Below are 16,338 nucleotides of genomic sequence, written 5' to 3'. Positions count from 1 at the left end.
GGCACCCCTCCTCTGAGTCTCAGCTCCCCCCATTTGGCCACACTGCCCCTTAGACCACACAGATGGGCCACTGCCTGGATGGGCAGGAGGAGGCCTCCGCTGGTGTTTACCTAGAGCAGCCACCAGGAAGGACCGATGGGGCTGGCACGGGCTGGCACGGGCTGGCCTCGCTAAGCTGGCGGTCCTTGGCAGCGCCCAGCTTTCCTGGAGGCGGCTGGAGAAGGGCCCACGCCTGGCTGTTGGGGGACCGAGGAGGCTGTGATAAAGCGAAGGCCCCTTCTCAGAGGGGGAAATTCCTGGTTTGGGGGCAAGGGCTCTGTGTACACCTGTTAAGCACCCACTAGATGCCAGTCCAGGCTGCTTGGGGCCTTTGCTCATGCTGTGCCAGCTGCCAGAGTCACTTTTCTGTTACAGTACTGACCCCTGCTCCTGCTCAGAAGACTCCGCCTCCAAGAAGCCTTCCAGGTTCTCTGGGTTGGGTCAGACACCTTTGTTTGAGTTAACAGAGCGCCTGAGTTCCTCCCATCACAGAGCTGATCATCCAACGTTATAACTGGGCTGTGGGCATGCCACTTAGTTGATGGACAAATACTGACAGATCACTTAGTAGGTGTCAGGCACTATGTACCGCCATCCATGCTGAAGGAACCCTGCAGGGCAGGTGCTGTCACTGTCCTCTATGTACAGATGGGGAAACTGAGGCTCAGAACGATTTAATAGTGGAAAGAAGTCAGGTGGCCTGGAGCTGTACCCGCTCCCCTGTGGTGCCTGTGACCTTCAAGGAATCTAAAAGGCAGGCAACGCCGGCCACTCCTAACACCTCTTCTCTCCTTTTCCATCATAACAGAGCCCGTGGTTTTCAGCTGGACTGCTAGCCACGCAGAATAAAACTACACTTCCCAGCTCCCTTTCAGGAAGTATAGCCACCTGACGAGGCTCTGGCCGATGGGTTATGAGCAGAAGCGATGTGTGGAATTTCCGTGAAATGTCTTTACAGGGAGAGGGGAGCCCTTCCTCACCCCTCTTTGACTGGGGTGCACATGTGAGGGCTGGCGTTCAAGCAGCTGTATTGTGGTGGGCAGCTAGGACGATGGGCCAGGTACAGAGGTCGCCAGGGTGGAAATGGACAATTGTAGGGTGGGCCCTCACTCCCAGGGTGACCTTCCTCTCCTAGCACATCACTAGTCATTCTGTTTAGGCCCCTGATCTTTCCTCCCTAGAGACAACATCTAGGCCTCAGTTGTATTTCAGCTCCAGGCCCAGAAAAGCAGAAAAATCAGACAAGCGACGCCACCCCTGACCTCAGGACCAGCTGCATTGGATAATGACGCCCTGTCCTGGCACCGACCCATCAATCCGCGGAGACCTAGACCCTGAAAGAACACATCTGAAAGCTGCTGAATGTTCTATTGAGATCTTCCCCTGGGACCGTCCCTAAACTCTCCACCCTCAGAACCCTTAGGATGGAGGGACCAGTGCGCTCTCCCTCCCAGGAGCACCCCCGTGCCTTCCCCCCATCCCCTTCTCTCCACACCTCCCCGGCCGCGCCCCCCTCCCCGTGCTCCTTACCAATACCTTCTTCACTCCCAAGCTCCAAGGGCCCTTCTTTTGCCTCTGCAACTTGTTTCCTGAGCCCGTTTCTTCCACCTCTGTGATTTTCTAAATAGATGGTCTCTTGTGGTTTGAGGCTTGGCTCTGAATTCCTTCCTAGCCAGAACTCAAGTACGGAGGTTGCTGAACCCAGGTCCAGTCCGGCCCCACCCGTCTAACACCTGGTGCTGTTCTCACCGCCTCCAATCGTATTGTCCCACCTGCTGGGGATGCGGAGCAATGAGGTGGGAGGAGCCTGGGCTGTGGATACCATGGGGCCTCCATGCCTTCCCCGAACTGACTATTCGTGGTCAAGAGCAAATAAGCCCCAGGTGCTTAAGCTGCTCTGGTTGGTCAGCCCCCAGCACACACACACGCACACACACACACACACACACACACGCACACACACACACACACACACGCCACGACCGAGGGCCCGTCTTTGCCTTCATCCGTCAGAGAAGGGAAAAGCGTCCCCTAACCACCTCAGAGGTTCTCAGCTCCAGCCAAGCACAGGTGAAAAGCACTTGCGTGTGTGTAAAACACCAAACCTCTGAGTACGTGCAAATACTCACTGGTGAATCTACCAAGGCTGGACTACGGGGTCCAAATCCCATCGTCGCCCACACACTGTGTGATCCCAAGCAAGTGACTTGGCCTCTCTGGGCCTCAGTTGCCTCATTTATAAAATGGAGACCTGGAACTGTTGCTAACAGGAATTTTTTTTTTTTTTTTTTTTTTTAGCTACTTGAAACCCTCCAATGGTTTTACTCAGCTCCTCGGAATAAAAACTGAATTCCTTATCAAGCTTTATAAGGCCCTGCACACCTGCCCTCACCTTTCTACTCCCCCCGCCCCCTCCGCTCACTGTGCTCTGGTCACATGGGCCTCCTCACTGTTCCTCCAACACATGAGGCCTAGTCTTTTGTTTTTTTTTTAATTGATTTCAGAGAGGAAGGGAGAGGGAAAGAGAAACATCCACGATGAAAGAATCATTGATCAGCCGCCTCCTGCACGCCCCCTACTGGGGATCGAGCCCGGAACCCAGGCATGTGCCCTTGACCGGAATCGAACCCGGAACCCTCCAGTTTGTAGGCGGATGCTCTATCCACTGAGCCAAACCTCTTCCTGCATTCTCACCTCCTTCTCACTATGCCAGTCTCAGAGCCGTGACGTCCCTGATCATGCTTGCCACGTGGCCAAGTAAGAGCCCCTCACTCATATCCCAGAAGCCCCCTTAGTGTGGCCCAAATCTCCTACAAAAGGGGGCATGCTAGGGACGGAAGAAAATTAAAATTAAATTGTTTGTTCACCATAAAATTAAACCACATCTCAGTTGGTCTCTGAATCCACGTAGAAATTCACAGGAAATACGGGGGACCGAGGAGCATGTTAAATGACACCACAGGGATACCCAGTTGGCAAAACCCAGACGACCAAGGACATCACCAAAGGGTGAATGACCCAGTTGCTTCACCAAATAAAGTGCAAGGCAACCCTGAGAGAGAGAGATGGAGGGGAGAGCTCCCCCTTATGAGAGTTAGGAGCCCATCACCTTGATTCAGACAGCCCAAAGCAATGGACACCATAAGGGTCACACTCCCAGGTGTCCCCAGTGGGATCGCTATTTTGAACATGATGCTGGTATTTGTGGGGCTGTTTTTTAAGAGGTGTTATCACGAAGAGCAAGGCCTCTCCCCTCAGCTCGGTGGACGCTGGGGCCGGTCATTCTCTGTGCGGAGGTCTGTCCTGGGTGCTGTAGGGTGTTGGCAGCATCCCTGGCTCCCACCCACGAGAGGCTAATAGCAGCCAGTCCCCGTGATGACGACCAAAAATGCCCAGACACCGCCCCTGGGGAGAAATACCCACCCCAGCTGAGAACGACTGCTTTATCTTCCCAAACCGAAATGTTTACAGATGAAAAAAAAAAAAAAAAATCCGGGGTTTGCATCAAAATAGCAAGGGAGGGGGGAGTGGGTGAAAGTGGAGAAGATACAGGAGATCATTGCTGAATCTGAGCAACGGGTACATGGTGGGGGGGGTCATTATTCTATTCTTTCTACTGTGGGTGTGTTTGACATTTTCCAGTATCCAAAGTTGGAATGATGGGGGAAATTCAGATAAAAGCTGGAGTTTCGTCCATCCCAGGTACCCATGTTGCCTTCTTGGTTATGACGAACACGCTGTGCTATGGATGATGTGAACATCAGGGGAAGCCGGGTGAGGGCACATGAGAACTTGCTAGAACTTTAGCTATTTACCTTGAATCTAAAATGATTCCAAAATGAAAAGTTTATTTTTTAAAAAAACATTTCAGTGAATAATGAATAAACATATCCAGGATCAGCAGCTGTGTGCCCAGGATGGGAACCGAGGCACAGGCCTGAGCGTGGCCACCGCTGGGGATGCACACAGAGACCTTAAGCCCCCCTCCCCGCCGGCCCATATCTTCTCACTCACCACAGACGATGGCCGCCAGCCTCGGGCTCCCCTGGCTCTATCAGGTGGGTGGCATGAGGGGCCAGAGGCGGGGTGGCCCCACAGCAGCCAGGGCACAAACTGCTTTCAAACCCATTTTTATTCTCTCCAGACTAGAAACACTTATTGCTCCCCTCCCCACCCCGCTCTTTGCCAGCCAGGGTCCGTGGGCCTCAGAGCGGGTCTGGGGGCCCCTCGGAGGACTCCGCAGCCTCGGCCACCCCCACGGAGGCGGCAGCGCAGGAGTGGTGCGGGCTGGCTCGGGCCAGCAGCTCCAGCCTCCGGGAGCGCAGCCGGGCCTGGATGGCCCAGATGGGGGTGTGGTGGCCACGCAGGGAGGGGTCCTCATCGCAGAAGCTGTCGATGGTGGAGTCGGAACTGTCCTCGGTGCTGGCCACCGACTGCTTGCACACGGGGCAGGCGCGCTGGGCGGCCTGGGAGAACCAGGGGTCGATGCACTTGCAGTGATACGTGTGGGAGCAGGGCAGGATCTTGAGCTGCTCGCCCTCCTCGTACTCGTCCAGGCAGATGGCGCACACGTCGTTGAGCCGCGTGAAGGTCCGGACCTGGGCCTTCCGGCAGGCCGGCTTCTTGACCGCGGCGGGCCCGCAGGCCCACCTGGACCGCAGCCAGCTCCACAGGTGGCGGAGGAGGAAGAAGGTGGACATGAGCAGGGCCAGGGTGCGGCCCAGGACCCAGGAGATGGCCAGCACGGGGTGGCAGTCCAGGTCGGGGCACGGCGGGTAGTTGGGCAACAGGAGGACCTGGGCGGACTTGTCGCAACACATGATGACTCGCAGGTCCTGCGCGGCGGCCTCGCTCACGAACACGGCGGGGATGGAGATCTGGCGCCGCAGGTCCTCGTACACGTGGGCCATGCGCACCAGGTCGTCCGAGAAGACGTTGTGCACGATGGCGGCCTTGAAGCCGGCCTGCTGGGCGTGCAGCACCTTCAGGTCAAACGTGCAGTCGTAGCGACGAATGAGCACGATGGCGTCCAGGGAGCCGTTGCCCACCCGCCGCGGGCGCTCGATGGGGTGGCATGCGTTGGCCGGCTTGGCCTCCATCAGGTAGCCCTGCACGCCCTCGGGGGCCAGGGGCGCCCCGAACATGGCCGGCAAGTCCGCGAAGTCCACCGAGCTCGCGTTGCCGTCCAGCACGGCCCGCACCAGCGCCTGCGAGGGCACCAGCAGCGCCAGCAGGACCAGGGAGGCCTTGACCGCCCGCAGGGCCAGGGCCCGCCGCTGCCGCCCCATGGCCACCCCGCCCTCCCTCCTCCTCCTGTGCTGAGTGAACTAGGTCCCGCTGGGGATGGCCGATGGGAGGCCTTTGGGCATCTCCGGGGCCTCCCAGGGGCCCGTGGCCAGGTTGGAATGGAAGTGGCTGCAATGGGAGGCTCCGAGGCAGGTCAGCAGAGCGGCTGGGACCTGGGCGGCCCTAGGCAGGAACGGCTCCTGGTGGCAGGCGCGTTCGCATCGTGTCTTTGAAGGCTGGTCTCAGGAGGAACTGACCGACCAGGTGGCCTTGCTGGCAGGTGGCGCTGAGGCCAGGACCCCTCAGGGTTCTAGATGCCCCCAGCCTCTGTGACATCGTCCACTTACATTCTGCCCCCAGCGGCCTGAGCCTGTGGCCACGATAGAATCCCTAGGTCTCTGACCGGGGTGGGGGGGGGTTGGGGGGGGAGCCTGGGCAGTCTCCAAAAAGTGTTCTGGAAGTCTCAGAGCACCCCCAGCTCCTCTCTTGTGTAAGGCCTTATGTGAGCCTGTGGCCCAAGTGGCACAGATGCAGGACTCACACTCACACTCCACGGGCATCATCTCCCCGTGCCTCTCAGTGACCCAACAAAGAAAGTGCCAATGTTACCCCCTAGAAGGACCCGGTCTTGTTCAGGGCACCCTCCCCCCAGGAGGTCAGTTCTTAAAACCCAAATTCCAGAGTTCCTCCCTCTCCTCCTCGTTCACTCTCCTGCAGCCACAAGAGCCACCTTACTATTCCTCCAATATGCCAAGCACGGTTCTGCCCCAGGACCTTTGCACCGGCTATTTCTCCTGTCTACAATGACTTTTCTCCCTGTGCTGGCTATTTCTCATGACTCAGGGGGAAACTGTCTGAGTTCATATGTACTGAGAGTCTAACTAGACTTGACTTGAGGTGAGAGAAAAGGGCCAAAGGCAGGGTGGGGCTGGCAGGGGTGGGTGGCCACACATCCTCACTGCCTGGTAGGCCTCCTGCACCCGCTTTATTCTCTCACTTTAGAGGTTTCTCTCCAGCTGAGTCTCTGTTCCCCATTCCTCAGCCAGAACTCTGGGCATCAGCCCCACATCCTCCCCACTTCTCATCCCCAAGATACCCCACCTTGAGTCTGTCTTCTACTCAACTAGGCAGCCTGCTCCAGTCTTGATTCCTGGCTCCACCGTGCGGTGCTAGGTAAATCACTTCACTTCTCTGGGCCTCAGCTTCCAGCTCTGTGAAATGGGCACAGTGATCAGTAACCTATCTTACAGAACTGGTGGTGTGAAAATCAGATGAGATAACACATGGCTGCTGCTCACCCTGCGGTCTGACTTTGTCACTCCCCCCCAGAACAGACCTGCCTCTAGTTGGCAACCCTTCCAGTTCCTCATCACATGACAGTCAGGGATTTTTCTAAAATCCCAGTCTTCTGATCTCTCCCATGCTTTAAACTCTCCCATTGCTCCCCACTGCCTCCAGAGAAAGCCCACCCTCTTCTCTGTGTCCCCCTCCGCCCCCCTCCCCCTGCCACAGTCAAGCCCCTGCCAACCTCAAAAACCAGAATGCTTTTCAAGGCTCCGACTACATCATGATCTGTTGACCGTCTAGAGCTTTGCAGATGCCCTTCCTTCTGCTGGGAACAGAACTCTCTCTCAACCGCATTTTGCCAGGTCAACTACTTATTCTTTAGGTTTTTCTCCGTTTGTCTAATACCTCTCACAGCGGCCCTCAGCCGGGGAAGGAGAAGAGACACAGAGAAGGCCACGTGACAACCGAGGCAGCGATGGGAAGTCACGGGAGTCCAAGGGTTGTGGCCTCGACCAGAAACCAGAAACCAGGAGAGAGGCACGAAACAGATCCCCCCTCTGGGCCCCCAAGAAGGGACCAACACTGCCCACACCTCGATTCTGGACCTCCCACCTCCAGAGCTGTGAGGGAACCAACGTCTGTTGTGTTAAGTCCCCCCATGTGTGGCACTCGGTGATGGCAGCTGTGGGAAATGGATACACGCTGGAAGCCTTGTCCCAGGACCTGCCTCGGGGTGCGAGCGGCCCAAGGCAGGGTGTCACCACCATCAAACTGGAGGGTGAGGAAGGATGAACTGGGTGTGAGGGGACAGAGGACAGCATCCGGGGGTGTGGATGGCATGTGGGAAGGTCCTGAGGTGAGCGAGGTACAGAGAAAGGGAGAGAGGGTTGAAGGGCTGAAAATGGCAAGCCATTGGCGTGGCTGGAGGGAGGGTCTTGGGGAAGCGTGGGCAGGGCTTGACCAGAACCTTGAACATGGGTGGCCTTGGGGCTTACACAGAGAATGACGGAGAGCCACAGGACAGTTCAGAAGAGAGGCAAGCCCTAACCGGTTTGGCTCAGTGGATAGAGCGTCGGCCTGCGGACTGAGGGGTCCCAGGTTCAATTCCGGTCAAGGGTACGTACCTTGGTTGCGGGCACATCCCCAGTGGGGAGTGTGTAGGATGCAGCTGATCGGTGTTTCTCTCTCATCCATGTTTCTAACTCTCTATCCCTCTCCCTTCCTCTCTGTAAAAAATCAATAATATATATATATTTTAAAAGAAGAAGAAGAAGAAGAAGAAGAAGAAGAAGAAGAAGAAGAAGAAGAAGAAGAAGAAGAAGAAGAAGAAGAAGAAGAAGAAGAAGAAGAGCAGGATATGGTTGGATTGTATTTCCCAACTCCACTCCACACGTTTCTGCATTGCTTTGACTTTTTATCATGGGAACAAATTCACTTATTACTCCTGAAATAAAGAGATTTGAAAGAGCCCTCTGGTGCTGGGTGGAGCTTGGGTGGGAGAGGGAGGAAGAGGCCAGGAAGGCCAGGAGGCAGCCAGAGAATCCGGGAAGGAGCTGAGGAATGGGACGGAGAGGAGGGGACAGAGTCATGCAGAGGGCATGCTGGCCCCGAGTGGTGGGTGCGTGCGGAGGAGGAGAGAGAAGGTGAGCATCCTGACCTCGCTCCCTTCCATTCTCTTTCTCTGGAGAGTGTCTAGCTCGATGCCACCATTTTTAATACCTTTCAGGCAGCTGCTAATTTTCCTAAGGCAGTGGACGGCAAACTCATTAGTCAACAGAGCCAAATATCAACAGTACAACGACTGAAATTTCTTTGGAGAGCCAAATTTTTTAAACTTAAACTTCTTCTAACGCCACTTCTTCAAAATAGACTCGCCCAGGCCGTGGTATTTTGTGGAAGAGCCACACTCAAGGGGCCAAAGAGCCGCGTGTGGCTCGCGAGCCGCGGTTTGCCGACCACAGTCCTAAGAGAAAGGTCCTCGGTCCCATGGGGATTGTAAACCATCATCTTGTTTTCTGTGTCTTGGTGTTTTGTGGGCCTCATCTCGTTGTGGCAAGAGACATGGGTGTTTCATTTATGACTCACACTGTTTCCTTTTTAAAGGAAGACAACGGTGAGCCGAGCTTTAGGAGATACCTGGTAAATAAAGGACCCGATGGATGGTGACAGGAGAAGATGGAGAAAGCGGGAAAAGACGGGACGGTGATAAACAGGGCGTATTAGTTTGCTCGGGCTGCTGTAACAGACTACCACAAGCTGGGTGACTGGAAACAGCAGGAATCCAGTGCCTCGCGGTTCTGGGGGCCAAAAGCACAAGATGGAGGTGTTGGCCGGATTTTGCTCCCTGCTCTGCCCGCGCGCAGGGAAGTCTGGATGTGCCAGATCACTCACACCCTCGAACCAATGACTGGTCAGAGCGAGTGGGCAAATACCTGGTCTCTACTGCCCCTCAAATGAGATCAGCCTGGGTGCAAGTCCCTCACCATCTCCTCGAGGCCCCCGCAGACTGAGCCCCTGAACCATGACGATGCGTCTTTGCTGCTTTCCTTCCTGTTCCCGCCTCCCGGGTCCCACTCTCCTCCAGGGGTTTTCTGAGATCACTTCCAAAATAGACGACTTGCATTCAGATCCTTGTCGCGGGGTCTGGTTCCGGGGAACACAGAGGAAGGTGCTGCCTCAGAATAAAAGAATGCACAGGAAATCAGGGAAAAAAAAGAGGCAGAGAGAGACCCGGGTCCCAGAAACACCTTTGAGCACCTCCATCCAGCTGAGCCCCAAGGCCACTCAACACCGGAGCCCCTGTGACAGGAACCGATGTATTCCTTGTTCTCCTGAGAGAGGCTTTCTATCCCCAGACCACTCACCTCGTGGGGGACAGGGAGGCTTCCAGAAGCCCGTAGAAAAGACACGGGCACCATCATAAGCTTGATTTTCTCTTTCTGCTCCGCACCCATCCCGCTCCCCAAACGTTCCTAGTGGGGACCGCCTTCGGTCATGCCCAGAGGGGGGATAGCAGAGGTGCCCGGCTCCTCTGACCAATGGATATCAAGCACGTATCAGATGGGGTGATGGGAGGTGTCCTGTGCCCCAGAAGCCAACGGGCTGATCTCATTTGAGGGGCAGTAGAGACCAGGTATTTGCCCACTCGCTCTGACCAGTCATTGGTTCAAGGGTGTGAGTGATCTGGCCTCTCCTTCCTTCCCTGAGTGCATCCCCTGCTAAACTGAAGGTCCACTTGCCCGCACATGGGCGGGTATGCAGTACACATACACACCCAACAGGGCCGGGCTTGGAGGGAGCAGTCTTGCCCCAGGGGGCTGGGCGAGGAGGAGAGACGGGAGGTCTGCAGAGTCTGTAATAAGTGGCCAGTGACTCACCGCCTGCAGGCTGACTGGGCCCCTCTCTCCGTCTCTCCTCTCCAGGCATCTCCATTTCTGTCTCTCTATCCGCCTGATTCTGTCTCTCCTTCCTTCCCTATCTTTCCCTTTCTCTGTCAGTGTCTCTTTTTGTCTTCCCCTCTTCTGTTTCTCTCTGTCCCTTTCTCTCTCTCTCTCTTTGTTGTTGTTCATCCTTACTTGGGGATATTTTTCCATTGAATTTTATTTTTATTTATTTTTATTTTTTAATATATTTTATTGATTTTTTACAGAGAGGAAGGGAGAGGGATAGAGAGTTAGAAACATCGATGAGAGAGAAACATCGATCAGCTGCTTCCTGCACACTCCCCACTGGGGATGTGCCCGCAACCGAGGTACATGCCCTTGACCGGAATCGAACCTGGGACCCTTGAGTCTGCAGGCCGACGCTCTATCCACTGAGCCAAACCGGTTAGGGCTCCATTGAATTTTAGAGAGAGTGGAAGAGAGGGAGAGAGACAGAGAGAGAAACATTGATGTCAGAGAGAGAACACATCAATTGGTTGCCTTCCATCGAGCCTGCGACCGAGGCACGTGCCCTTGAGCAGAATTGAACCCAGGACCCTTCAGCCCGCAGGCCGGTGCTCTACCCACTTAGCCACACCGGCAAGGGCTCTCTCTAACTTCCTGTCTCAGTCTTTCAGTGTCTCTGACTCAAAACCTCTGCTGCTCTCTGAAGGCTGTCAGTCTCTGTTGCGTGCTTTCTTTGTCTACGTCTGTCCCTGTCAGTGTGCACACCCCTGGGCCTGTGTCTCTAGATCTGTGTTTCCCATTGTTGGTCTCTCTCCCGCAGTCTTGTCTTCCTCTGCCTCTCTCTCTGCCCCTCGTTCCCACAGCAGACACCCAGTGGACTTTACCAGCTCGAAGGCCAGACCTGTGTCTGTGGTCCCAGACGGTGCCAGGGGAGAGCTGGGTGCAGGGCCCTGCACGGCCCTCACGTGCCGGCCCAGCTTCCCCGCATGTAAGACAGACGCTTCCTGGACACAATGCCCTCGGGCCCCCCCTCACCCTTCGAGCGTGGACTGCGCTTTTCCCACTTCTCCCGGGAGGAAGCTGCCCACGTGCCCGCTCAGAGGCCGGGCCGCCTCCTCTGCCCCAGCTTCCCAAATGGCCCCGCCTGCCCCGTGCCAGCCTGGTCCCCGGCGTCCGGCTGCAAAGGAGCGGGCTTGCCGGCTGACGCCAGGCTGCCTCATTTGTCTCCCCACCGCTCCGGCTCCGAGAGCCACCAGACTCTCCCACGGAGTCCCGGGAAAGGCGTCTCAGGGGCGGGTGTGCAGGAAGGTCTAAGCGACAGTGGCAAGATTTATGGCAGCACTGATGCCCCCGAAACAGCGGCCGCACCCCACGAGGCGCTTCCCCGGTGGGTCCAGCAGGAGAAGCTGGTGATGTTGTGGCTCTGCCCCTGGCACACCACGCCCCACGCCTCACACATGACCAGGCAGTTTAGCCTGTCTCTCTGCCGGGGGAAGGCCTTCGCGGCTGCAGGCCCCCACCCGCACCCACCAGGACCAGAGGGCCGGGCCCAGAGCCGTGGTGCCGCGACCCTGGCACCCGAGGCTCCGATGGTCTGGCACAGCCCCTGCTCCGGCTGCACTTGCTCCGCGCAGCTGCCCAACGAGCCTGGGCCTTTGTCCTGCGTCCCTATTTGCTGGGGCTTCAGAGAGAGCAGGCCTTCCTTCCCGCTGTCCGACCCCTCTCCCCCTCTCCCGGCTTTTCCCAGGCTGGCATCCTTCTCCCGCCTGATCGTTCCTGGATTTTCCAGGTTTATTTCCTCCCCTTTCTGCTCGCCATCGTGGCTCCAACACCAGCAAAAGGCCTTCCCCTGCCCCAGCTTCCCCCGCCCCCACCCCCCCATTATCTGGCCGGGCCTGGTGACGAACGCTTAGTCAGATAGCTGCTGCTGCCTGGCTCCTCCCTCCCTGTCGGTTCAGGTCTAACTGCCTCTATAACACAAGGCCCGGTTTGCGCGTGGGGATGATTAAAGGCCGAAAACACTGCAGGCGAGCTGCTCGGCACAGGGTACACAGTGCGACCAAGGCGAACCCCCGACCTCACCGAGGCTGTGTTTCAGCCGAAAGAAGGGGAGATGGCCAATAAACAATTAAATAAATGAATGAGCCAACCATCACATGACGTCATTTCAGAGTGTGAAGTGCTGTGCAGGAAATGAAGCAGGCCTGACGGAGGGGCAGCGTCACTGGGGGGCCCAAGGGAGGGCTCCCCGAGGCAGGGAGGTTTGAATGGGAGCCTGAAATGAGGGAAGACCTTCCCTTCTAAACACACCTCATTCTTGGGGTGCCACCTGGGCATCAGGCATTTGTTGACTGGCATCATTTAATTTCATTTATTTGTTCATCAAATATTTGCTAAGCACCTACTGTGTGCCAGTCTCTGGGCTGGGCACTGGAGACCCAGAAGTAACCAAGACAAGAGAGGGAGGAGAGGAGAGAAGAGGAAGAGAAGGAGGGGGAGGAGAAGAGAGATGGAGGAGGAGGAGAGGAATAAGAAGGGGAGCGGAGGCTGGGAAGGAGGAGGAGAGGGAGCGGGAGCAGGAGAGGAGGAAGGAAAAATAGGAGCAGGAGAAGGAGCAGGAAGAAAAGGGGAGGGGGTAGGAGAGGGAACAGGAGGAAGAAAAGGAAGAGGAGAGGAGGAGGGGAGGAAGAAGGAGAACAAGAGAAGAAGGGGAGGAGGAGGGGAGGGGGCTGGGGAGAGAAAACAGGAGGGGAGAAGTAGGAGAGGAGGAGAGGGAGGGAGAAGGGAGGGAAGGAGGGGAGGGGAGGGAGAGGGAGGAGGAGAGGGGAGGGGAGGGGAGGGGAGGAGGGGAGGGGAGGAGGGGAGGGGAGGGGAGGGGAGGGGAGAGGAGAGGAGAGGAGAGGAGAGGAGAGGAGAGGGGAGGAGAGGAGAGGGGAGGAGAGGAGAGGGGAGGGGAGGGGAGGGGAGGGGAGGGGAGGGGAGGGGAGGGGAGGGGAGAAAAGAGGGAGGTGAGGAATAAAGAAGAAGAAAGTCTGAGAGAGACCATGGCTGGCCCAGAGGGGATGGAGTCCCCTCACAGGGACATGGTGCAGCATGTGCATGTGCATGGAGACGGGGCGTGAGGAGGAGCTGGCGGCAGGTGGGACGCCTGTGCCGGCGGGAGCGGCATGGTCACTGAGCCTGCGTGTCTGAGGCGGAGCCAGCGGACACTGAGGCCGTGTGGACGGCAGGGACAGTGTCTGTCACCAGCTGGGTCACGGGGGGCCTCGCGGACCGTGATGAACAGTCTGCGTCTTCGTGAAAGTGCAGCCTAGAGGCTGGCCCATCTGGGTTCCCTGCGAGCAGCCCGGAGACAGGATCCGGGTACAAGCAGCTTGTGTGGGAGGCCGTCCCAGGAAGGAGTGGGAAGTGAGAGAGGGAGGGAGGGAGCCACCCAGGATGCACACGTGAGCAGGAACCTGGTGGGCGGATGGGGTCCGTCCCATGCGGGGCCTCCGGGAGGTACCCTAGAGCTCTAGCATGCACTTCAGAGAGACCCCACTCCAGGGACAAGGGAGCTGGGGTATTTATGCCCCAGTGCCTGCCAGCCAAAGCTTGGGGGTGGCATCAATTCTTTCTTTCTTTATTTTTAATCCTTACCCAAGGACATGTTTTTCATTGATTCTAGGGAAAGAGGAAAGAAGGGAGAAACATCGACGTGAGAGAAACATCATTCGGTTGCTTCCAGAATGCACCCCCACCAGGGATCGAACCCGCAACCTGGGTATGTGCCCTGACTGGGAACCGAACCCGTGACACTTCAGTGCACAGGACGACACTCTAACGAACTGAGCCACACCAGCCAGGGGGGAGTGGCATCAATTCTGTGACATCTCTGGCCCGCCCGGGGCCAGAGCAGCAGGCTGAGGCTGAGTCAGCGCTGGGCGGCCAGCACAGGGAAGCAGCGAGGGCCCGGCCTGGCTGGGCCTGTCGCCCTCAGCCAGAGCCTGGAGAGCTGCGCCGACCCGCGTGGCCCCCACTAGCTACATGCGGTTGTTGAAATTCATTAACTTTTTTGAAAATTCCGTTCCTCACTCACACCAGCCACATTTCAAAGGCTCCAGAGGCACATGGGAGGGACCGTGTCGGAGTCACAGGGTCTGGACATTCTCATCATGACAGAAAGTTCTACAGTGCTGGCGGGTTTCAAATAAGAGCGGATCAGACACCGCAAATTAAAACAGCAATGAGGCATCACCTCACACCTGTCAGAATGGCTACCATCAACAAATCAACCAATGACAGGCGATGGCCAGGATGGGAGAAAAGGGAAGTGGGAATGCAGACTGGTGCAGCCACTGTGGAGAACAGTATGGAGTATCCTCAGAAAATCAAAAATGGAACTCCCATTTGACCCAATGATCCCACTTCTAGAAATATATCCTAAGAAACCCAAAACACCAATCAGAAAGAATGTATGCACCCCTATGTTCATAGCAGCACAATTTACAATAGCTAAGATCTGGAAACAGCCCAAGTGCCCATCAGTAGATGAGTGGATTAAAAACCTGTGGTACATCTACACCAGGGAATACCATGCAGCAGTAAAAAAGAAGGAACTCTTACCCTTTGAGACAGCATGGAGGGAGGGACCTGGAGAGTATCATGCTAAGTGAAATAAGTCAGTCAGAGAAAGACAAGTATCACATGATCTCACTCATATGTGGAATCTAAGTAACAAAATAAACTGATAAACTGGATCCACAGACATAGAAGCATGGATCATAATGTTGAAAAAAAGAGGGAAGGCTGGGGTGGGTGGGTGGGAAGAGATTAACCAATGAACTTAGAGTATATGCATATGTGCATGTACACAAACAATAGGGTGGTGAAGGCCTGGGGTGGGGGGAGAGGTGCAGGCTAGAAGGGGTCAATGGGTGGGGGACATCTGTAATACTTTCAACAATAGAGATAGATTTTTTTAAAAGAGAGAGTATCGGACACAATCACATTGAGGCGCGGGGAAAATCCCTCTGGCTACCGAGGAAAAACAGCCGGTTGGGATTGAGGCAGGAGGCAGGGGCAAGTGTCCCGGCCGAGGCAATGGAGGCTCGGACTAGTGCAGTAGCAGTAGGGGTGGAGCAGAGCTGTTTGGAAGTGGCATTGCCAAGGGGTCCTGGCCGTTTGGCGAGAGGAGAGGAGGATAAGGGGGTGAGATCTGGACTCTGAGTGGCAGGTAGAAGTGGGAGGGCCGTCCCCACGATGGAGACCAGACCTGATCTTGATGTGGGCCTCGCTGGGTCCGGGGGTGGGGGTGGGGGGTCAGGGAGAAATCCCGGGGGGCACCCAATTGGCAGCTGGACTCTAAGGGCAGAGGCCTGGGCAGACGCAGGAATCTGGGCCCACGGGGCATTCTGGCTGTGATGTAACTCGCCAGGCGGAAGCCTTGCCCAGCCCCGGGCTGGACGGCACAGCTTGCCTAAATGCTAACAAGTTTTGCCTCCAAATGGTGGCGGGGTATGTGCGTGTGAGTGTATGTGTGTGTTTAATTCTGGGATGAATTTAATTCTAATTCCGCCGACTTTGGGGATGGGAAACAGCTGTCTTAATGAGTTAAACAGTGGGTTTAAAATAGCGAGCATCTGTTCGCAGTCTGAGCCAGCACCCGTGGAGGCCACTCTGAGGTTTGGGGCTCACAGAGGGGGCGGGGGCGGGGGGAGAGGGCTGGTTTCGGCTTTAGGGATGGAAAAGGACCTGGGGCTGGCAGGTCCCACGTGCAGGTTCAAAGCCAGCCTGGCCATTGGGCTAGCTGCCGCCCCCCAGGGTTTCTGCTGCTTCCTCTGTGGCAACAGGGCTGTTTCCCCAGCTGAGCCGGGCCCTGGGCCGGGCCGGGAAGACAGCTGGGATGGGCCAGGCCGGTCCTGCGGAGGGACACGCGGTCCGCATGTACCCGGCCCTCAGATGGCTCTGGCTGTGTAGCCTGAGCCACGCTGTGCCTCCGTTTCCGCGTCTGTCAATGGCGCTCCTGATCGCACCGGACGCCCAAGTCGTAAAAAGTTTAGATGAGCTCACACTTGGGAGGTGCAGGGCCCAGAGCGGGTGCAGGCAGACGGCAAGCCCTGGGTGAATGCTCATGGACCTTTTAAGAAGCAAGTAAATACAGAATAAAGCCAAAAGGCCTGCAGGTAGGAACCAGAGGGTGATGGGTGCCACAGAGGGGCCTGGGTGGGCCTGATTTAGTTGGGGAAATCAGGGAGGCTTCCCCGAGGAGGTGACCTTTGAGCTGGGAACTGAAGGAGGAGGAGCCGCTCATGTGCAAAGTAGGTGTTGCGGGTTCAGGCGGCGGGGACAGCAGGCG

The 16,338-nt window shown here is 56.6% G+C and overlaps 1 protein-coding gene across 1 annotated transcript; it reads right to left on the bottom strand.

The window, feature by feature from the left end:
* Nucleotides 1–4,153: 4,153 nt before the first annotated feature.
* ZNRF4 (zinc and ring finger 4) lies at nucleotides 4,154–5,649 on the bottom strand. The gene has a single exon (XM_028159190.2). It carries the CDS (start codon nucleotides 5,325–5,327, stop codon nucleotides 4,245–4,247), a length of 1,083 nt encoding a protein of 360 aa, XP_028014991.1. The 5' UTR covers nucleotides 5,328–5,649; the 3' UTR covers nucleotides 4,154–4,244.
* Between the last annotated feature and the right edge of the window lie 10,689 nt (nucleotides 5,650–16,338).

This window comes from Eptesicus fuscus, chromosome 6 (assembly GCF_027574615.1).
Source record: "Eptesicus fuscus isolate TK198812 chromosome 6, DD_ASM_mEF_20220401, whole genome shotgun sequence".
Lineage (NCBI taxonomy): Eukaryota > Metazoa > Chordata > Mammalia > Chiroptera > Vespertilionidae > Eptesicus > Eptesicus fuscus.
The sequence above is the reverse complement of the archived record's forward strand: the minus strand, read 5'-3'. Positions and strand labels throughout refer to the sequence as shown.